At 41.3% G+C, this 24,139-nt stretch overlaps 1 protein-coding gene across 1 annotated transcript; it reads left to right on the forward strand.

Moving 5' to 3' along the window:
* Positions 1-24,139, forward strand: vwa5b1 (von Willebrand factor A domain containing 5B1; the record flags this gene model as incomplete). Its single annotated transcript, XM_084069210.1, has 21 exons — positions 1-139; positions 369-530; positions 1,513-1,732; positions 2,389-2,543; positions 3,972-4,103; positions 4,925-5,049; positions 5,580-5,756; positions 8,476-8,586; positions 9,286-9,488; positions 13,374-13,488; positions 13,794-13,979; positions 14,210-14,411; positions 16,082-16,278; positions 17,618-17,864; positions 18,514-18,832; positions 18,962-19,089; positions 19,558-19,692; positions 21,337-21,408; positions 21,902-21,971; positions 22,979-23,102; positions 23,444-24,139. The coding sequence occupies 21 exons, from the start codon at positions 1-3 to the stop codon at positions 24,137-24,139; spliced, it is 3,915 nt and encodes a 1,304-aa protein (XP_083925336.1).

The raw sequence follows: 24,139 nt of genomic DNA on the forward strand, positions 1-24,139 counted from the left end.
ATGCCTGGACTCATGAATAAGGAGAGGTGGAACGCTTTGCCCCTCAGCGTTTCTGACATCACTTCCTGTGTCAGGGGCTACACTTTGGCTCTAACTGCCTCCATGACCTATGAAAATATTGAGGACCATCCCATTGAGGGTGAGTAGGTGATAAGATGTTTGAGAATGGGCATTATCAGCACAGTAAGATGTTTGCTGGTAAAGGTCAGCATTCTTGAGGGATTTCTCATAATAAGTATAACCAAATTGTCCTTTCCCCTCCCTAATACTGGCTTTAATATTATACTTAAAGATGCATCAATACAGTCAATGGTTTTACACACTTGCCCTGGGTTATGCTTTTCTTTATACTTTTCTCTCCACTTTAGGAATCTTTATTTATCCACTGGAAGAAAACTCCACTGTTGTGGGATTCGAGGCTATGATATCAAGTCAAATAATAACATTGCAAATCAAAGACAAAGACAAAATCGATGACTGTTACCTTGATTGCTGCAATGCAGCTAATGGGACCTCCCGAGGTTGTACAGGTAAGAATGTCTGAGCATTATCTTGTGGGAGTATGTTCATGAAAAGGCTATTATCCAGCCAATAGTGTATGGTCTCAATTATCTTGTTATGTAGATACAATTTAAACTGTTAGTTGGGATGCTTTATTTCCTTAAAAATATATAATCCAGAGATTAGGAGCATGAAGAAATGCACAAACTATGAATGTACATATGGTGTAAATAATGGTTTCCTTTAGCCTTGCTGACATAATCACTGGGACTATTTTCCCTATTTAAATGAAAATAAACATACGGTAGAGAATGAAAGTTTCATGTTTTCTAATTTAATCTGTTGTCATGCATCTACAAACATTACTGTAGTGATGGATAAGGATTTGAAGACAACTAACTGTGCTAGTGGTTAACCCTGCTATCTGCCTTTCTTTTTTGTGACCTGTTTGTGTTGATCTGTGCGTGGGCTAGTTGTTTCTCTGAGGAAGGAATGAACCTTGGCTTTACTCATCAGATACACAAAAAACAAACCTGAGGCAAATACTTCACAGTTCTATTCGACTCAGTATGGTGCTTGCAATTGTATTTGAATCAGTATGGTGCCGCGGTTTTAATCTCATCAAGGATGCTCAGAGCCAACAGTGAGATGGGAAAACATCCAAATAACAGAATGACTGCTTCAGAGTGGTTCACCACAGAATACTGTCTGTTGCAGAATTGTCTGTTTTAAGCTTGATTTAGTTCTGTCAGATTGGCGGATTGACATCATGTGAGTGTGTTGTAGGTGCGAATCTTCTGTGGATTTGGCTCCTTTTTGTGGCTCAGGAGCTTGAAAAATGTAATATTTTCATAATCCAATCCATCCAATCCACTTTATTTATAGAGCACATTTAAAAATAACAGTGTTGAAACCAAAGTACAACTGACAACTGTGTGACTTTGAGTATTGCAGTATTAATGTCCAGTAAAAACAGAAGAGTTTTGTTTTTCATCTGGTGTCACTGTGTAGGACATATAATGATGGATGAGGACTTGGAGAGGACTGTGCTAGTGGTTAACCTTGGGATCATCCCTGCCATGGAGACGGTCAACATTCTTGTCAGCACTTCTTCTGAACTCTCCACCCTTCCCAATGGGGGCATCCAGGTCTCTTCCCCATCTGTGTGCACACCTCGGGTACAGAGGACCATCAACGAGGAGCAGGGTTTATCCCCTAACTTCAACAGAGCGTAAGAAGAATTAACGAATGAAACTAACACCCACCAAAATGCAGACAATACCACGACTGCATCAGCCCTTATTTATGGCTTGGACTAATAAACCGGCCCTCGTTTGGATAACCTTTTGGCAACGACATACGTATACCCATAGCCATATTTATTCACTAAGACAAGGAAATAATAGGGCTCAACAGTGAGTTTCCGGAAGTAACATCCTCCATAGAGGATTTTATTATCAGCTATAATATCGTAACAATCCAATGTAAACTTACCATGAGGCTCCTGGTTGTAAAACAATATGCATTATCCTGTAGAAGCCACACGTATTTAAGCAATCAATCCAGTTTTAAGTAAACATGTTTAATTTACAATGTCATGGAGAAATACTTCACTACCCACGATCCTAATGTGTAGCAGCCTCTCTGATTGGTGGAACTCGCGTTACTATGGAAATGTTTCATGTTGGTAGGTAGGTGAAAATATAGGTGAAAATTGGTTGTGTAAGTGGTTAATTTGATAATTTTCATATATGCTGTGCTGAGAGGGTGCAGCAGCTTTCTGTGGTGATTGTGTTTCTCCATAACATCTGAGTTTAGTCTACTAACATTTTAACACAGATAAAATTCCATGACTTCCCCCAACACTGAGTATACTACCATATATAGGAGGGACAGACATACCTGTGCCCCAGGCGTTCACGATCAAACCCCCACCTCCACTCAGCTGTGTTTGGCCACACTGCTGGAGGAAGAGGTCATCAACTCCATTGACTATGAGTTCAACTTCCAACTCGAGATCCGAGCTCCTTACCTCCTGGCAGGTGAGAGAATTATCCTGGCTGGTTACATATGAATCAACTAAAGTGAAAGTTGCTCAGTCAAAGTTTTACCTGTTTAAAAAAATGCTTAAGGGTGCATGGTGCGGGGTGGGGTTGGCGAAAGGGCCTACTCTGTGTGGAGTTTGCATGTTCTCCCCGTGTCTCCTAGGGTAGTTAATACCCTCACAAAAACATGCAGTAATCCTGGTCGCTATACCGCCTCCCCCATGACAGCCGGGGCGCCTGATGGAGGGGAAGGGAACTGGTTGGAATAACGTGTTCATTCCACGCGCTACGTCCAACCAGGGAAACTCCCCCCTGTCAGGTGACAAGAAGGTCAGTTGGCTCTCATGCACTGAAGGAAGCATGAGCTCGGCCCTGGCCTCCCTGGCTGTGGGGGACTGGTGTAGCGCTGGTGTAGGGTTGGTGTAGCGCCCAGGATCACTTAGGAAATTGGCACCGGGTGAAAAAAATGGGTTACAAAAATCGCGGGATAAAAATTATTTTAAAAAAAAGTATTTAAAAGTATTTACTTAAAAAAATACTTAAGTATTCAAAAGTACAAAGTACAATCGGATATTTTCACTATTTTTGATATAAAGCTTCCATAATATTCACTTTTATAAGTTTCCTAGAAATGTAGTGGAGAAAAAAAGCACAATTTGTCTTGTAGTGAAGTGAAAGTCATAAGCTACCAAAAACAAAAAGATGAAGATAGCAAAATGCAGATAGGCTACTCCAAAAATATTCTTAAGTAACGTCATAATGGGTAACATTCATTGTAGCAGTTTTTTGACGACACCTCTCGTAGCTCCGTTATCTATATGGAAGTAAATATATGGAAGCTGCAGTGTCCTAGCGCCTGAGGATATTTTAGAATGCAACAGCATGTTGTCATAAACTGTATTTATCAAAGCTGCACTATGTAACTTTCCTCTTCTATCCCGGATTTGAACCCGGTTTCCTGCGCAAGTGCTGAAATGTTTTACCATTGAGCTAATGCCTAGAGCCTGCCTGCTTGCTCAGGGGATAAAATTCAAAATTCATGTCAGATGCTGTGTCTACGTGAGACATGACCTTTGACACGATCTAAATGTCTCAATATAAGAGCAGGAAGACAAAATTCAACCACCCCAATTGTATAAGTTATATTGTATTAACATACTCTACCATACAGATTGGACAAAATTACATTTTATTCATTAAAGAAAAGTGACATAAAGCCACTTTAAGTGGTTAATCAGACTAATCGATTAAGTCGATTATACAAATCGAATACAATGTTATCATGCTTATCTATTATTTGATTAATCGAAAATGTAATCGATAGAATAATCGCTACGAAAATAACGGATAGTTCCAGGCCTACCAGGATACATTTATTTCCTGTTGACTGGTTGTTTTAGCTGCCTCAGTGGTTTCTTTATGTAGGTGTGGAGAGTCCATCTCATGCCATCCGGGCTGATGCAGACCCTCTGGCTCGCTCTGCTACCAGTGTCGTCATCACCCTCGCTGACAAGTACACTTATGACTGCCCTGTCGAAATCGTCATCTACCCCAGTGGTGGGTATCCAGGCTCAACATTCACTCACAGTGTGGTACTTTAATTAGTCTCTCTGTCTCCCTGGTGTACAAAAGCGAATCCGTGTTTGCTGTCAGATCAGGAGTTCATGCTCCAGACACACCCTGTGTACGTTACAAGTATCAGTCAGCATCAAATAATCAAACAAACCTGATGCCAGTGCTTCCCAGTTCTATTTGACCCAGTATGGTGCAGAGGTTTCAATCTCGCCAAGGAGTCAGGCAGCAGAAACATAGAAATGAAGGATTTTAAAAAATTGATCTCAATAAGTGTATATTCCGTCTGGCAGAAACCAGCTAACTATTTTTCCCCTCATAAATCAGTGCTATTGAACACGTTTTACGTGTTCAATAGCTAAAAAAATATTGAACCAATGCAAAGTATGACAAAACCAGCTTACTCCATTGGATCCTCAAACTTTCTGCTAAACCAGCTAACTCCACCAAAGGGGGGTAGTAGAGTTAGCTGGTTTTGCTGACTCCAGGCTCCACACCCTTTTGACCTCGAACCTCATTGTGAGCTTGGAGGTCCATTCAGCTGTTCTTATCCACTCCTGAAAAATGAACATTTTGGAGTTAGCTGGTTTTTGCCCGACAGCAGAGATATACTCAATAACTCAATCACTGCTCCAGCTCTTTTCTATGTCAGAATATAGATAATTTAGTGATGCAGAATAACACCTTTTCACCACGCTGCTACAGTACCTGTGGGCAGATTCAGGCATTGTCCATCTTCTACACTTTCCAGGTAATGGCTGGTAGTGTGTGTATTGAGTTATTGACCTGCAGTTTCCTGCCTTTAGAGCCTCATGTGCCTCACGTGCTCATCGAGGATGGAGACATGACACAGGAGGAGTATGACGAGCATCTTCACAGCAGGAGTGATTTCATCAAGGCCACAAAAAAGGACTCCAGCAATGAGAAGAAAGTGAGTGTGTCATCAGCGCGTCACAGGACTGAGGGCGTGGCAGCGTCCGTGGGGTTTTTCAAAATAAAAAACCCAAACTCTCCTATAACTCTAATTACTGAATGACTGTTTAACTAATGTCAATATTATTATTTTCCAAATCTCATTCCAATCTCATTCCAATCTCATTCACTTAATCTCGTACACATTAGACTCTTAATGACCTCAACAGCAAAGAGGGAGAGAAAGCACTTTGCACTAAACAAAAGTGTCGGATAAAAGGGGTTTCTATGGAAACCCTCTTCCACACTCTGCCTGGATTGCCCATGCATGCACAATTGAAGTGCCTTTTCCGTCGCTAAAATCCCTTGGGCGTGATTCTTCCCCAATGACCTTATTTGAAATGTTAAAGTTCACATGTCTCGCATCAAGCAGTCACAGACATTCATGTTATTTAGTTCACTGTCTTACTCTCTGAATGTATTTTGACTGCTTCACTGTTTTTTAACCTCTTCCTCTCTGGGCCTGTTCTATGTCTGTATGTACTGTAGGTAGATATCATTCACAAACGTCTACACAAAGACATTCTCCACAACCCTGTGGTCATGCTGAACTTCTGCCCTAATCTGAAGTCCATCAGCTCAGACCTGAGTAAAGTGCATGGAGAATTCATCTTCCTCATTGACCGCAGTGGCAGCATGAGTGGGGTTAACATCAATCGTGTGAAGGTAGAGTATTACATCTAGCCACTAAGGTCCGCTTCACTATGGTTGCATTGTATCCCAGTATCTGTCTAGTCTAGACACAAATACAAGATGAACAAATCCTTTAGAACACATCAAATAATCATCAATATGGATTTTAAAATATTTCAAGCCAAATTAATAAACAGCTTGCAGCGGCTAATTGGCTATATAACTTAGGACATAAACGTATGAAAGCTTAAGAATTATGATAGTTAATTCTAAATAATACCATAAATAATTAATTGACTAATTAGAGACAAATGTAATCGGATTGTATAGTCCTCATAGCATGCTGTTTCTGAAGATTACAGTATGTTTATTGATTATCCAATGCTTTAAACAAACAACCTTTAAGATCATCTATCAGTCTTCATGTTATTTCTCTTCCACGCTTTTGGAAGAGCCTGAGCCTGAATATATAATGCGTCTTTAACCAATATATATAATTGTCATACCTTATGTGTTCTAATCCTGGCTTGCAGAGCTTTAGCACGCATTTTGTGACTTCGATTTTCATTGGGTGTGTCTCCTCCCAGACACTACCCAGTCTGGGTTTATGTCGAGGGGTTAGCCTGATGGTGAGGTAATGACTCCTGAATGCCCCAGAATGTCTCAAGAATGTTATGACTCAACCTGAAAGCAACAGAGTTTAGTGGCAATATTAAAATCAATGGTCCAAAAGTGATGACATAAAAAAATCCATGTTCCCCTACACTACAATATATTGCAGACTTTCATGATAGAAAAAAAAAATCATTATTATCGTATGCGCAGTGAGCCTTAAAGAAAGTAGAAATACACTCTAAGATATTGATTGCGTAGTTAACTACTGTTTCAAACACTTTAAGGCTGAAAGACTGTAAGCTCTGTTGTGCAGCGCTACACACATCACTCTTGTTGCTGGCACTCATGCACCTACCAAGTGCAATGCCTATGTACAATATCTAATGTGTGCAATACCTGTAATGTAACCCATGCAATGTTATTGCTATATTTGTAACATCATTAGAGAATCAAGAAGATTTATTTGTCAGCACTCATACAGGTACAAGCAGCAAAATGCTATTGTGTAAAGGTCTGCAATACTGTGCTAACACAACGTAAGAACAATAATAACAATAATAAATATAAACATAACGATACAGTATACTAATAAGATGATGATATAGTCCAGGCAAACTAGCTCATTTTGGACCTCAAAATCAAAGTAATTGTAACAGATTTCTTTCCACCATACATCATTTCAAGTCCTAAGAAATCCTAGTTGCGGAAGTAAGTTTAATTGGCATCAATCCAAGATGTCCACCAATTCTTGTCAAAAAGCCATATCAAATTATGGTGAGTCAATGTCATTTAAACATATTTCCGCAACTAGGATTTCTTAAGACTTTTAGTATGTTGTTCTGGACACCTCATATAAATGATGTATGATGAATCTACTTTGATGTGAAATGCTAGTTTGCTAGACTAAGTTCTGTTATATTGGTTCAAAAATGGCAAAACTAAATACTTTTATAATTTATCTGAATTCCTATCAATTAAAATCTCAGACGAAAGAAAATTGGACCATCATTTTATGACTTTTTGATAATAAATGGCAGCCATTTTGGATTGATGCCAATTAAACATATTTCCACAACTAGGATTTCTTAGGACTTTTAGTATGGTGTTCTGGACACCTAATAGAAATGATGTATGGTGAAAAAAAAATCTGTTACAATTACTTTGTTGTGAAACGATAGTTTGCCTGGACTAATAGAGTCATAAAACTTCTATAAAAACTTCTATAATTATAATAAAGCCCCATCCCATGAGGAGTTCTATAGCAGCAATAGCTTATTGTATGGGTTTATAGAATGTGAAAGGCATAACCATGTATATATACATTTGTATTGTGCAATATCGGTTTCAACAATCTGTACAGGAATGATTACAGTTCTAGTACCAACATAATGTTTTTTTTTTATTATTTATTTTCCCCTTTTTTTTGTATTGTCCCAATTTGTCCATGTCCTTGTTTATAGCTCTGACTGCCCAGTGGCTGTCAGAGCCATAAACAAAAAAGCTCTTGTTGAGCCTTGAGCCCTGGGCATTAACACCTCAAACGCTTGCCAGTTCGCATCAGGGTCTTGCCTGTCTTTCGTTATCCTCACCTCAATCGTTTGCTGTGGTACCATCAGGGACGAGAGGAGGCCAGTCCGCTTAGCCGTAGTAAGATGTCTAGAAGAACTTGCTATCCACAGTATGTGACATCAATAGTGCTTTTATTATGGCTGTATCGTGAGCAGAATAGCGTTGCTTATAGAGCTGCAACTATCAATTATTTTCTTAGCGATTATTCTATCTATCACTTTTTCAATTAATTGAATAATCACATAGCGTGTTTTTGTATGTTGTTTATATCAACGAATCTACAATTTTTACAAACAATATTATTTTATTTTACAATTGACAACATCGATTAGTCTGATTAATCACTGTTTTATACACAAAAGTAGTCGATCTAAAGTTTGTCACCTTTAATGACAAGAAAGGGGGAAAGAAACACAAAAAGGACAATTCTATCTTCTTCCTCAAAATTGATTATTTTATCAAATTGTATTATCTTTTTCATAATTGATTACATCGATTAGTTCGATTAACTGTTGCACCCCTTCTCTCACACCCTGGCTTTGTCCTCAATGAGTGTCATTTTCCCCAGGATACCATGGTAGTGATTCTGAAGAGCCTCGTGCCTGGCTGCCTGTTCAACGTTGTTGGCTTCGGCTCCACATTCAAAACACTCTTCACCACCAGCCAAAGATATGAAGAGGTATAACAACTGCATGATTGAGGGATACAAATACTGTACCTTACGATGATTTCTCTGTTGTGTTAAAAATTATGATAAATGTACATGGCTACTGGTGGAAATAACTACACTGACAACACAGCAAATGCTCATTGTTAATTTATCAATTTTGAACTTACTCTCAGAGTAAAATTAAAGCTGAAATCTCTAGGCATAGGCCAAGTTTTATGGCCTAGGCCTAGGGATTTGAACCCGGATCTCCTGTCTAGGACACAAACTTCTACCTATTCTGCCAAGACAATCACTGCTTGGCTAGGGGAGGTATCACACTTGAGCCTCAGGCAGTACTACTGCAATCATCAGAGTCTAAACGTCTTAACGGAAGAGTAGAGAGACCACCTCAAACCACTGCAGATGAGCTAGTTATATTGTTTTAACAATTAATATACATACAGATTGGTTACAATAACGTTTTATTCATTAACTAATTAACCAAAGCCCTATATAATTTGTCGTATGATGAATAGCAAAAGTAGCCCATCCACAAGCACACAACGCATCACATTGTGAAATGTGGTAAGCTTGTAAATCTGCTATTTTGGTTATTTTGTACATTTTTGTATTTTAAAATCAACAAAATCTATCAAAATAAGTTCCAGATTACAGCTTCAATTTTTTACAGCACAGTATATGCTCCTGTTTTGTTTCTCCATGGCCCAGGAAACCCTGGCCCTGGCTTGTGAATACATCAGGAAACTCCGGGCTGACATGGGGGGCACCAACATCCTGGCACCTCTCAGTTGGCTCCTGAGGCAGCCGATGTACAGCGGCCACCCCCGCCTGCTCTTCCTCCTCACAGACGGTGCAGTCAGCAACACAGGCAAGGTTATTGAGCTGGTACGCAGCCACGCGCGCTACACCAGGTAAATGTTGCACTCTGCGTACAGTACATCACTGGTTCTCAAATATTTTCATGTCAGAAAATAGCCGATCTACAAACTCACAAAAACGTTGCTGCGTTGATGAGCTTGTAAAATCTCCTTTTTATTAAAAAACATTTTAATAGGGTTTAAGTGTTTAAACTGTGCCTCATTTTGCTGCGGACCCTCAAGGACTACTGGGGGTCCGGGGACCTCACTTTGAGAACCAGCGCTCTATCCATGAATGCGGTATTTGGTATTACTATGGAGTTCAGAGCAAACCAGAATGCAGAAGAGAAGACACAGGAGACAAGGTGAGGTTTAAGGAAGTTTATCAGTAGAGGATGGTCGGGAGTTAAGGAGCGATGGTGAATGGTGTGGGCAGGCTGACTGGCAAGCAAGCAGGTTATCAGGCAAGCGAACTGGCAGATGAGGATTTGAATTATCCTGAGCACAGAGAAAGGACAGTTAGTAGAAACTAGGACTCAAACTCGAAGAACTTATCACCAACTGTGGCAGTGGTTCTCAAAGTGGGGTCTGGGGACCCCCAGGGGTCTTTGAGGTGTTTCCAGCAGGTGCCCAGAAAAATGAATGATAGTTAGGAACCAATGGACCCTTACAGGTCTATAACGCTGAGAGTGTACAAAATGGAACCAAATGGACCCTTACACTCTCAGAGTTATGAGGGTTTGTGGACTAATCCATACCAAACTCCTTGAAATTAAAAGGTTTGAGAACTGCTGCACCATGGCAGTCTGAAGCGTGTTACTAATACTACAATCTGGGAACCCATTTGGTTCCCCCCTTTATTTTAGCCTCTGGGGCCAGCGGGGCACCACCTCCTTTTTTGTGTAGAGACAAGAACTCCTCCCCTTTCTTAGTCCACTTCCTCCTGGTTGCTAACAACAACACTGTCTTGAGGGAGAAATAACAATCTGACTTTGCCGGAGAGGTGAGGATGACCTGGTTGAAGAGGGAGTTGAGGAGCTGGTTGGAGGCAGGTGTGTTGGCACACAGTACAGGAAAGAGAAACACAAGGGAAGATGCTTGGGTTACCTGGATAGTGGATACTGTGACATTCACACTGTTGCAAATTACTTTTACAAATTACTTTTGTAGCCTTTTGACACTTTGGCAACTAACTTATTTGCAAAAATGTCACCCACACAGGGTTCTTCTGAATCCATTATGAAATGCCATAGAGAAATATGGCGTAGAGAGCGAATCAAATCTCCAGGCACTGCAATACATATCCCAAATTGATATGGATTGGTGTCTGGAGTAGTTACTTGGCTTTTTAGAGTTGGGAGCGGATTGGACATAATTACATTAACCGAAACCACAGCCATGGCACAAGCACAGATCAGAGATCAGATAAAGAGATCAGATACACTGTATTAGCGCATACACAGAACATTTTCAGAGTTAACCACTTAAGTCTTATTTTATACTTATGATGGTGTCACACAAAAATAACTGAGCTTGTAGCTTGGCTATTTCTTTGCAAATTTTGAATAATTTAAAAAATAAATTTAGACTGTATTTTTTTATTGCCACCTATAGGCCTAATGACATGCCCATCAATAGGGACACCGGGTTGAAAGTGGTTACATTAGTACTGAGTATTTCACTGTGTATGATAATCAACAATTCACCTTTTGTTCACTCTTATGCAAACTGGAAAAGCATTAGCCTGTGATTACATGTCATGGAATTGAAGGGATTGACAACAGCTTAAAATGCAAAATGTTATTGTGCTATAATCCTCTCAAAATGAAATCTTGGAATTTGCACTCAGTCACAGTTCTGTTCTGTCACATCTGTTTGTGAATACAAGTAGTCTGGCAGAGTCACTACGTGTGAGCTGCTGACTACCCTCATACACATGCCAGTGCATGCACTCCTCTAAATTAGAGAAATGACTAATAGATTCTCTGTAAACAAAACAAAACATTTAAGAGGGTAAATTATTATGCTCTCCCAGAGTTAAATTAACCAACCACTCAGTGCACAATAGACAATACAGAGTAAAATCATCATATTTTTGCAACTCACATCTTTCTCCTCACACCCTCCTGAGTCATTCAGGAAATAATTGACTTTTGTCTTCTTTAATGGCTGAGTGCCCCAGATGATTGCATTAGGAACATAGAGCATAGCCAATTCATCCACACATCCTCAATAATGATCACTGCTGCTTTTACAAACCAGCACATCCAGTCAGAGACCAAAGTAAACTTCAATTAATCTGTTACCTGAAAGTCCATGTCAGACATGTAGCTATACGCGAAAGGTCACATTTCATTGTTTTAATCCCCACTGTTTGCCTTCTGTCTAATTTGCAACAGGCCAGAGCAGTTGGTGTGAGTTTGCTGTCTCATTTCAAGAATGAGATGGGCAGACTATATATACCCTATATAATTGGTTGACAAGGGTCCCCCAGCGATCTATCTTTGACCGCCTCCTTTTTCCCCTCTACACCAAATCTCTTCTCTGAAAATAGCAGTATCTACAAGCTAACATAATTGTGAGCTTGTAGAGCTCCTATGTTTGCTGAATGTTTGCCTATATTCAACGACCTATTACTACATGCCCAGAATAAAGACGCTAGAGTTCAAGTGGTTAACAAGATAACTGATATGTCATTGCTTTAACTATGATGAAGAACACAACATTATCAAGCCTCCCTGGAGGTCTTTGAGAAGCTGCAGGCATGCCTTAACTTTTCAGGATGGAGGATAATTTCCTGTTTGTCTCCATCTGTTTTCCATTGCAACTCTGTATTTGAGTCAAATCACATTATGTACGAACGTCATGCAATATGACAGGGTCACTGTGTGTGATACTATTGTACGTGGTAACAGCAAGTACAGTAGCATCTTTTGAACTTTCTGTCAAAAACATACAATTCTCAGAGAGTTAAATGCTTAATTTATACTTGCATTCGTTGTATGCTGAAAATAGTTCACAATACGTCACTGCGATGCGTTGCTTGCTATTTCCGGCATGCGACTCCTCCAAGCAACTAAGTATAAATCAAGCTTTACGGTCACAGATTACCAATAGATATGTTCACAGCAGTGGTTTAAAGTAACATTTACTCAAGTACTGTACAGTACTTGACAATTTTTATGTACTTTACTTTGAGTATTGAAAATGTTCTACTTTTTTTACTTCTACTCCACTACATCTCAGAGGCAAATATACTTTTTATTCCGCAAAAGTTATTTAGTTACAAGTTACTTTGCAGATTTGTTATATTATTCCAAAACATACATTACCCACTATGCCCTATTTTACTAAGTATTAAAACAAGTATAAAATAAATACTGAGTTTGTAGATCTGCTGTTTTAAAAAGAATGGGAAATTCTGCATAATGAGTACAGTAAGTATATTTTAATGCCAATCCTTTTGTTCGTTTACAGTTTACAGTTTAGGCATTTAGCAGACGCTCTTAATCCAGAGCGACTTACAGTAAGCAAGGACACAAGAAGATAATACATCATAATACACATAATACATCAAATGCATAAAAATAGTAATCTAATAATAAAGTAATACATAAGTAATCCAATAATCTAATAATAACTAATACATACGTAAACCAAGAACCTATCATCCACCTACATTGAAACTATACACACTATAGGATGCCAGGGCAACAATGACCTGGCATCTGTCTACATAACATGCTATCAAAGTTACATTTTAGCCTTTGCATAATCCTGCAAGGTTGTCAAGGCTAGGGCAAGTGCTACGGGCTGAGATGGAGTCTGAAGAGGTGAGTTTACTGAAGTAAAATGAAAAAAATAAATCTAGTATTTCTGCCACCACTTGGTTCACGGACCTCCTGAACTATAGTTACTAACTGTAATGTGTTTGTGCAGGTGCCATACATTTGGTATCGGTCAGAATGCTTGCAGAAGGCTGGTGCAGGGAATGGCCACGGTTTCTAATGGAACAGCTGAATTCTTAGCAGAGGGCGAGAGACTGCAGCCCAAGGTACCCATTTTCAGTGATATGTGTATCCTTTCCCTCTGACACTCGGCTATTCTGAATGTCACAGAGAGGCCATTATTCAGCAGTTGCAAGGGTTGAACGCCATTAGCAATTAGCTAATCACTTTGTCAAGCAAAACATTCATTAAAACCAGGCTGCTCCAGAGCAAAGAACTGTTTTGTGTGCTGGGTCAGACTTTACACTCTATATTTGAACCCTTGTTTATTCTGTCTGGATTGCATGATCAAGGTTAATTATAAATTGCACTAAAAATATGAACACTGTATAACATTTATTTTATTACACAGATGATCAAGTCCTTAAAAAGAACCATGTCCCCCGTGCTCAGTGACATTGCCATTGACTGGCTGTTCCCTGAGACCAAGGAGGTGTTGCTTTCCCCTGTTGGCAACACCTTCCTCTTTCCTGGGGACCGTCTGATTGGCTACAGTGTGGTCTGTGACACAACCCGCTACCATTCCAACCCCAAGTCTGTAAGTAATATACATTACCTCATCACCAGTCCAAAACTGACAGATGATTAAACACTCAATACTTATACTATCATCTGCATGCAAGTCTGAGCATGAATGATGCATGCTTTCTGTATATAATTGTAACCACAAAGACAAAGGAAATGGAGCCATGAGTGTTGAGCTTTGCAAATAGGAGTTTGATGAAAAACTTGCCTGGATGTGTAATTTGTGTAAAAAAAACTCAACAGGATAAGAGGAGGCGGTACAGCATGATGCGTTCTAATGAGTCTGCAAGCTCAGTGTTCTACCATTCTCAAGAAGAAGACTCAGTGAAAGCTGCTCTTGATGGTCAGGGAACGCACATGGACACACATTCTGTCCCTCTGTATGACTCCTATCAGGACACCATGTCCGAAAGCAGCCCTGTTACCACAGAACAAGACGCCATGTGTAAGAACCCTGCCCCCCCCCCCCCACACACACGCGCACACACACACACACACACACTGTACATACACGCACGCACGCACGCACGCACGCACGCACGCACACACACACACACACACACACACACACACACACACACACACACACACACACACACACACACACACACACTGTACATACACGCACGCACGCACGCACGCACGCACGCACGCACACACACACACACACACACACACACACACACACACACACACACACACACACACACACACACACACACACACACACACACACACACACACACACACACACAGGGGCGCTGGAAGTCATTTATTCCAAGGGGGAACGTTTTTTTCGCGTTTTTTTTAAACATTTTTTTTACATTTTTTTTACCTTTTTCAGCAAATATTTTATTCCCCAAAGTTAAATACACCATTGTTTTAATATATATGTGTGTGTGTGTATAGACTTTAAATTTGATATGTACACACACACACACACACACACACACACACACACACACACACACACACACACACACACACACACACACACACACACACACACTGTACGAATTTCAACCCGACGCACACTACTTTGTGCGACTGGTCGGCTAACGGCCCTCGCAAAAGGCCGGAGTCCCTGAATCGGTGTGAAGTAGATAATACTCAGACCTACACCAACCTGTGTCTTTGATGGTTTTTATTTACTACACAAATACAAACATACATTAACACACCCAGCAGCCAATCGTGCTGCTAAGCGGCCAGTCAACTACTATCTTAGTCAACTACGATCCTGCCTGTAGGCTCACATTCTACTAACAAGATCTAACCAGGTCAGGCAGTCAGGTCAGACAGACAGGTTTTAAACTACTGATCTGTTGAGGGACCAAGAAACCGAGTTCTCAGTGACTCTGCCACACAGACCCACACAAAGGATGTTGCCTCCCACCACAGATCATGCCCACCCCCCAAGGTGGCCTGTGTCTCTCTCTCTTTCCTGATAAGGGATTTAAGGTATTTTTACGACCCTCAGAAAATCTAAGCAAGTACCACAGTATGTGCCTTTACTTACTGGGCAAACACTATGAGCACCTAGCAAGTGTCTTTCTCCTCCCCCCTAACATAGGCATCAAGCATGTCATTTGAGCCTCTCTCTCTCTCCTCTTCGAGATAAGGGAATGGTAAGGAATTTACGACCTACACACTCTGAGAAAGGACCCAACTTATGAGACCTTATAGAGCTGCCTCAGTTAATGACTCCAAACAGGCAGTATTAACCTTCATATATGTATGTATTTTACCATGCCTTTATATGTTGGCCTACCACACTGGTATAATCCTAAATAAGCAGTAAATACACACATTATTATAATCATAATAATATCACAGGCGCTGAAGGCATGGAAAAACCATACACACACACACACACGCACACGCACACGCACACACACACACACACACACACACACACACACACACACACACACACACACACACACACACACACACACACACATTTAGTACATGGTGGCTTCCAGATTTCCATTCAGGTCAACATTATTGGATTTTTACTGGATGTCTGTGATGGGTTCATCATAAGAATACCTACATCAAACAATCAATCTGTTTTTGTCTCTGAGTGTTTGTGTACTCTTCAAACAATTTCAGGGTTTGAAAGTAAAACCAGGAGGCGTGCGTACAGCACCAACCAGATAGTGGACCCATCAAACCCATCAAAGAGGGGCTACACTGCCAGTGACCCCAGCTCTGTGGTGGAGAAGAACCCTCTTAGGAGAGCTAGAGCCCAGGAGTTGGCTGGGCAGATAAGCCCTGACCATGGAGCCCAGTGGAAGAATGAATGTCAGGTAGAGCTGTCCTGTAGAAGAGCTACCGTTTATAAACACTGGTCTTGACTTCCTAAAACTTCCTTTAATTTTAAGTGTGTTTCTGTATTTGCCTCAGTGAAGTAACGTGAATTTCATTGCAGCGCAGAGATCAAGAGATAGTGCTCTAAAATAAGCTTTCTATGAAAATAAGAATAATAATGCTTGTATGATAATAGTCACACTCATTCACAAAAAAAACTTCTTCTTTTTTTTTTTACAGTGTGTATGAACAGTTTGCATGGGAGAAGTATTAGGATGAGAAGCAGCCATCTGACCCTTGCCTTGGGTGGAGTGTAATCAAGAATACATCAGAGCAATGTGCTCTGCTGTAATGAGGGGCACAATTCATGCATAATAATTTAGTTGGTATATTGCACAAGGAGTGCTTCAGTACACTCAAGTAATTCTGGCATGGTTTTATCTGTTGTTTCCGTGCTCTGTGAGGGAGGAATAGCATTTCATTCTCTCTCCATTGATTCTCATTACATGGCGAGACAGGTCTCAAAATCAAACTTTTAGTACATACACAAATGTAAAAAATAAAAAGTCCAAGTAATATTTTTTTTGGAAAGTGAAATTTATATAATTTTATAGCCATTGGATTTGAAATATCTCTTTTGCCACCAAAATTGATAGGTCAACAATATGGATATTGATGATGATGATGACATATGTTAATCAGTAAGAGAAATAGGTGGGGGAAATGCAACAGGTCTCATTTCTTTCTTTTTATATATTGGCAGAATCAGATTAGCTTGTTTGTATTTCTTCACATGCTACAATTGTGATCTTGAGACCAATTTCGATGAGAGTGATGAAGAGAGAAAAATCTTTACTTTCAGTTCCTACTACAGCAAAGGAGCAACAGATAAAGATGATTGATGATTGATATTTCATCATTTATAAATATGGCCAAGTACCTACAACCCAAGGTTCAACATCACTTTAACAACATGTCGCTGGGACTGAGTGATATTGTTACTGCTTGGCTTTTCCCTGAGAGCAAGGAGGTGTTAGCCTGGCTCCAGATTATTTGCTTCCCTTGTTTGTTTGTAATACCTTCCTGATTTATTTAAAATGTTAGAGCTAGAGTGGGCGTTGGAACCTTTCTATTGACATGAGTCCGCTACCACTATAATTTAATTTAATTGTGGCAACATGATTTTAATCATTGCAATCAGTAGCTGAAGTTACAATCCCTTGTCAAGCATGCTTCTGCTGAAATATGATTCCAAACATGCCCACAATAGCCTACCACAGTCCTCTTTGATCTGCATATTTAGACTGAATGAGGAATTGTATTTTCCACCTTACGCAGCCACAGCTGGCCAGCGTGTGTACCACGTCCTCCAGGGGGCATCCCAGCAGCTGTCACAGGCCTCTCGCTCAGCAGGAGGTGCCGCCACAGCAGGAGGCCGACTCAGAGCCTCATATCCATCCTCAGACCCAGACCAACCCTGTACCCGGTGCCAATGTGCAGCCTGCGGCAGCTCGCAGCGCCACTGGGGAAGACGGATCCAGATCTTCCACTGACAGCCCATCTGTCGGCAGCGTTGGGGACACAGGTTGGATGAGGACAGTGTTGTGTTAGTTTTTTTCTCTCATCATTCAGACTATTTCATCCATATGCCAGAAAATGTGTAGCTAACCTACTGTGGCATATGATCTTTAAATGAAACTATGAAGTTTTCTGGGTGCCATGGTAAATTATGATGCATTACTTGAACCCTCTTGATATGCAGAGGACAAATGTCATGTGTGTGGTAATGTATGTGACAAATATCCCAAAGTGTGGGGACCATATTATTATATTATTAATTATAAATGTAATTCTCCAAAATAGTTGAGCAGGTGGTGACTACAACTTGAGTTGTACAGTGATCTTAAAAAACCCAAAGAAATCTAGCAACTGGTGAGGCACTGAGGACTAGGGTTCTTGGGAAGACAAGATATATTGGTCAATATTTTGGAGCAAAACAGCAGTTCAGAGCTAATGAAGGAAAAGCTTACTTCTAGCTGTTAGTGAGAGAGGTGCAGCAGAGAAAGCATTGGACACAAATTGAGAGGAAAAGCAAACATAGCCACAAATACATGCACACATAATGAGCCATGGAGCTGAATCCCAAATGATCAAAAGCAGTCCAAATGCAGCCTTTTGTGCAAAAAAGAGAAAGTATGTCAAATCAACACTGGTCCATGTGATATTCATTGCAGATGGCTACAGCCACCAGCTGTGTGAGGCAGAAACCCCGCAGGAGAACCACACCTCAGATCTGGGAGCCATCATCCAAGGAAAGGGGGACTGCAAGGCCATAGTGTCTGGACTTCTGTGTGGGAAGGCAATGAAGTGGGAGGTGGTTTTTGATATTGAGCCCTACCTTAATGGCAGAGAGCGAGAGGAAAAGGTTCACGAGGAGCTTTGGAACGAGACCTTCCATCATATGGCAGGACGATCCATCATACAGGACTTTGAGAACATGGCAGAGAAGGAGTGCGAGATCGAGCATGGGGAGTTACTTTCTGGAGTATTTGAGTAGTTACAGAACAGTATTCAGTGTGTTTTGCTTACCTCTCAGACCTTTTCATTAACTAATTATCTGCAATGATATTTGAAACTTTTAACTGATTTATAATAATATGTATATTTCACAGGCTCTGGCAGGAGGTACCAACTATATTCTATTCACACCAGCAAGGCCTGCAATATATTGAGCAAATACACAGCATTAGTTCCTGTTGATCTGGACACCAATGAGTACTTGCAGACATGTATTGAATACATAAATGCTGGTAAGTCAGGCATTTAAATTACTTATATAACCTTGTATTAGAATAGCAATTTGGTGGGGTGGTTAAGGCGAGTACCATATATATTGTAGACTCTGATGCAGCCTGACATCGAGTCCCGGGTTCGATTCCTGAGCGCCCAGGGGAGAAGTTTCCCCTCAGGGAGCAATTTCTTCATGATTATTTTGCAACTATGCCTAAACCTAACCTTAACCCTAGCCTTAACCTCACAAAAACTATGCCTAAACCTAACCATAACATCACAAAAAAGAAAGCCTTTCTATCAGAAAGGAAAGAAATTGCCACCAACTAATTTGAGGAGAAAATGGGGGAGGCAAAAAACATAATTTTTTGGGAAATGATATTGCAGGTTTACTTTTGAATTATATTGTCTAGTACCGCATACAGCAAGGTAGCAAGGTAAAATGGCATTTAAAAGCTTGGTATGTGAAGCTGTACTGTATGTTTCAGGTGAAAGTCTGAAGAGGGGATCCCACTCCAGTTCACGTTCAGGGAGTAGAAAGAACAGAGCCTACTCTGTAGGGCTGGGTCGCTCCCAGTCTGGGTGCATGTCAGAGGAAACTGAGGACGCCTTACTACAAAACAGTAAGATTCACCTTGTGTTCTACCAGAGACATCTCTTAAAGGCATTGTAGGGAGTTCAGACATAATCAAAGAAAAAAACTGTTGTCAAACACCGCCCCTCCAGCAGTTCTTTTCCCCGACCACCAGGGGGTGACGCAGGGGGGACTTTTTAAATGAGTCATGCCCAAAATAGGTTGCCTTATGCGGATACAATTCGCGGAAATGCCCGACCCTACGGTTCTCTGAATTTATATTTTTAAATAGGCTCTTTCATGATAAATTGACCACATATATGAAGCTAAACAACTAAATTCTATCCAAACGATTTTTTAAAAGTAAATTATGTGCCTCAAAAAAGAAGTTTGAGAGCGTTTTAAAAACCGAAAGTAAAAAGTTGATACGGGCACGGACGCGCACGGACACGCACATGCGTGCGTTAATTTACGACCCGGACATAAACAAGATGAACATAAACAGAAGGGAAAATACGGATTTCAGACAGAGGACTGTGTTTCAATGAAGGAAAACACCCCAGCATCATTATATAGTGGCTGATAGAGGGGAGAAAATGCAAAAAATATATATATACATATTTTTTAAATTTAGGCTTAATGTTCCCTACAATGCCTTTAACAACATTTAACAGGGGGTGACCTGAATTCAAAAGGGTGAAGGAGGAGATCTGGGAGGAGCAGGGAGTTAATTTTAGTGGGAGCTTTTATTTTGACAACATGCTTTAGAAAGGAGGGGGAAAACAACAGAGCAAAATTAACAGTGACTGTGACTATAAAAAATATATTGCAGCTTTAAAATGGGAAAGATGCATTGCCACAGGTTCCCAGCGGCACCGAGATCTGTGTGTGGTTTTTATAACCAATTGTTTGGATTTTAAGCTTAACAGAAGCACTGAAATTGGTTTGCAGCAGTGCAGCAGTGCTGTAGTAACAGCTACAACTAACACTACTACCGAAGCACTCACTGAAGGCCAGCCCTGGAGATCAGGCCTCTCCTGTAAATGAAGCATCACGTTAGCTCATGCAGGACACAGGAGTCAGCTGTAATCAGCTGTCAGCCTGCTGATTGAATAATTGTTTCTAATCAACCACTCTTCTCTACACACCAATCACAGTTCATTCCCACAAAGGTGGTCCATTTAAATATGTCTCCCTCCCACACTCAATCTTGCTGCCAGTTCCACACACATGCTGCTGATACTGCTGCTACCTTATAGTTTAGAGTCTTGCATGGCTCAAAAGTGACTGAAATACAGTGTTTGCATGGCTCTAAAGTTACACTGGAATACAATATTACATGGCTCATGTTAAACTGAATTCAATGTCTTGCTTTGGGCCCTCTCTTGTAAACCTATGGGGGTTCCTGCATTGCGTTCCCTGATTTTAGCTATATGCTGCTTGGCTAAGTCCTGGAACATCTTTAGAGTGAGCCATCAACGTCTAACTGTATTCCATTTGTTGCAATAAAGTCTAACTGTATTCCATTTGTTGCAATAAATGGTTAAATAATCTATCTACTGAATGACATGCGTGTTCCTGACTGAATAGTGGTTTACAGTGGCATGTATCACAGAACCAAAGAATGTTTGGTTTTGGGAAAATCTGGGTTAATAAAACTGAAACTGAGCAATCTTTCCAAATGATGTGTAAGGTGGTGAGGATGGTGTGTCTCCATGCAGTACGCCTTCCTCGTCAGGCTGGGAGAAATGTAACTTTGTAGAGGGTAAGTTCTACACAACAGCTATTCATTCCATTGATCTTGTCAATTAGTCTTCAACACAACAATTGAGGGTAAACCACCACAGTCTCTAGTCATTTCCTGAGGAACTTTGTTTTGTTCTTCCTAATGTGACACATGAGATTGACCTTTGTCTTTCAAGTGTACCAAGTTAAGATAATTGTGTGGTCTGCAGATGAGCTCTGATATCCCTCTTCGTCTTTCTCTTTCACAAACACTCGCACATGTACACACGCACGTGTGCATGTACGCACGACACGCGCACACATGCACACACACACACACACACACACACACACACACACACACACACACACACACACACACACACACACACACACACACACACACACACACACACACACACACACACACACACACACACACTAATAAAGATGGATGTTTATATGTCTTCTTCTGCTGTCACTGATAGATCAGTAGTTGTCTTTGATCTTTTTCCTGTCTCTACCCATGTCAGCCACCCAAAGGAGTCCATCTGTGACCTCAGACCAATCACAGAAATCAGTGGAAAGCCTTTTTTCTGCCAGGTGCGTGATCTAGGGAGAGAAATGGGCAACAGCCTATAGCACCATCAGCGTACTAACTAGACATGAACTGTGCTAATACCAGTGTTCATAGTGGAAACAGAAGCACTTTGAATCAAAAAAGCCCTATTAGCCCTATTATTTCCGGTAGAGCATTAAGGATGGCAATCTTGGTCGGTCGGTTCGTCCATCACTTTAGTCCCAAACAAGATATCTTGAAAACTACTGGCTGGATTGCCATGGAATTTGCTGTGCATATTCATTCTGCCCAGTGGATGAACTGTACTGAACTTAAGCATTATCTTTATTAACCCATTTTGAGTGGGAACCCCTTTTGTAACTATACCTTTCAGGACGGGAACCCCTTTTGGGGTTCCTGCTATGTACAGTATATAGCAACAATTGATTTATTGTATAACTTTCATACAAATATAAGCTATACTTGTCTGTCTTCTCTGTATCGTTTGGTATTGCTGGAGGAACTGTCCCTGGAACAAACAATGAATACTCCGCAGCAAAATCAAGAGTGTTAATTTAACACTCACTAAAGTGTGCAAATCGACAATTATGGGTCCATATTGTACTGTGTGCAATACCGAACAGATTCGTATTCAACAGTGGTCTCATGCTCAGCAAGGGCAGCACTGCTAGCAGCCCTGGTATAGAGTAATACTCCAGTTGTACTATGGAGTACAACTCCATACAGTACTCCAGCTGTACTCCATTTATTACATACATCCAGTTATAATGAATAATAATATTAACAATAGTCATCCTCATCATCAACTACTTTAAAGTAACTGGCACTTTGTAAATTACTCCATGAGAGGATATACAAAGGAATGTTTGAAACTGAAGCAGCACTTATAAATCACCAGTAGTGTATGTTATGCACATTCTACTGCTGTGCATGTCCCCCCTCTCTCTCTCTCTCTCTCTCTCTCTCTCTCTCTCTCTCTCTCTCTCTCTCTCTCTCTCTCTCTCCTCTCTCTATCTCTCTCTCCTGTCAGACTGAGCCTCAGCAGGACTCGTCTCCTGACTCGGGCTGCCAGGGGCTTCATGTGTCGATCACACAGCAGGACAAGTGACTCAGTCAATGAAAGCGACAATGAGAACAAAGACTACATTCCTCTGGTAGCTACTAGATAATGTATAGTGAATGCCAAACCGATTGCTGCATGACCACACAATTGACCTCTGTATGTGTGTGTGTGTGTGTGTGTGTGTGTGTGTGTGTGTGTGTGTGTGTGTGTGTGTGTGTGTGTGTGTGTGTGTGTGTGTGTGTGTGTGTGTGTGTGTGTGTGTGTGTGTGTGTGTGTGCAGCCAGTGTTGGTGTGATGTGCATGCGTGTTGTCTTTGAGAAAGGAAAATGTTTTGTCTACATTCATTATGTCCTCATCATGTTTTTGATGTCATGCACAATGATTTATTTACAAAAGACAATACAACACACAATCCACTATTTCCTGTAACAGGTGGCATTACAGTTGGCCTGTGGTGCCTTCCCCCTAGACACAGCTCTGTGTGATGCCATCAATGTCCCCATGGACAAGCTGAAGTGGACCTCGCCTTTCAGTAGCCACCGGGCCAGCCTGGGCCATCTGTCCCACCACTCAGGCGGCCGTCGTACCGAGACCACTGAACATGGACACAAGTCACTGCCTGAGCCGGAGGCCTCTCAGCAGCAGCGGCCTGGAGAGCTGTTAGCGCCCGGCCACAACCTCTACCACTCAGCCAGAAGTCCCCGCACGAATGCTGGCTATACCTGCTTGGTCAGCCCATCCAGCGCATCCTTCACCACCGCTGAGCCCCCGCTCTCTCCCCACTCCCAGACGGACAGCGGGCGGGGCTCGGAGACAGAGAGCCTGGAGACACCGCCGGCCGCAATCTCCCCTGGCGGCCTGTCCAGGAGGGGGGGGCAGGATCTGGAGGGCATGGTGTGGGGCACAGCCGTGGCTCTCGCCTGGCTGGAGCACAGCTCAGCCAGCTACTTCATAGAGTGGGAGCTGGTCGCCGCCAAGGCCAGCATGTGGCTGAGTGCTCAGAGTGTCCCAGAGGGCCGGGATTTAGCCTCCATCAAGTCAGCTGCCAACCAGCTCTTCATCATCCTAAGGCACTGGGATGAGAACCTGCAGCTCAACATGCTCTGTTACAACCCTAATAGCGTCTAA

This window comes from Gymnoscopelus microlampas (assembly GCF_963454915.1).
Source record: "Gymnoscopelus microlampas genome assembly, chromosome: 10".
NCBI classification, from domain to species: domain Eukaryota; kingdom Metazoa; phylum Chordata; class Actinopteri; order Myctophiformes; family Myctophidae; genus Gymnoscopelus; species Gymnoscopelus microlampas.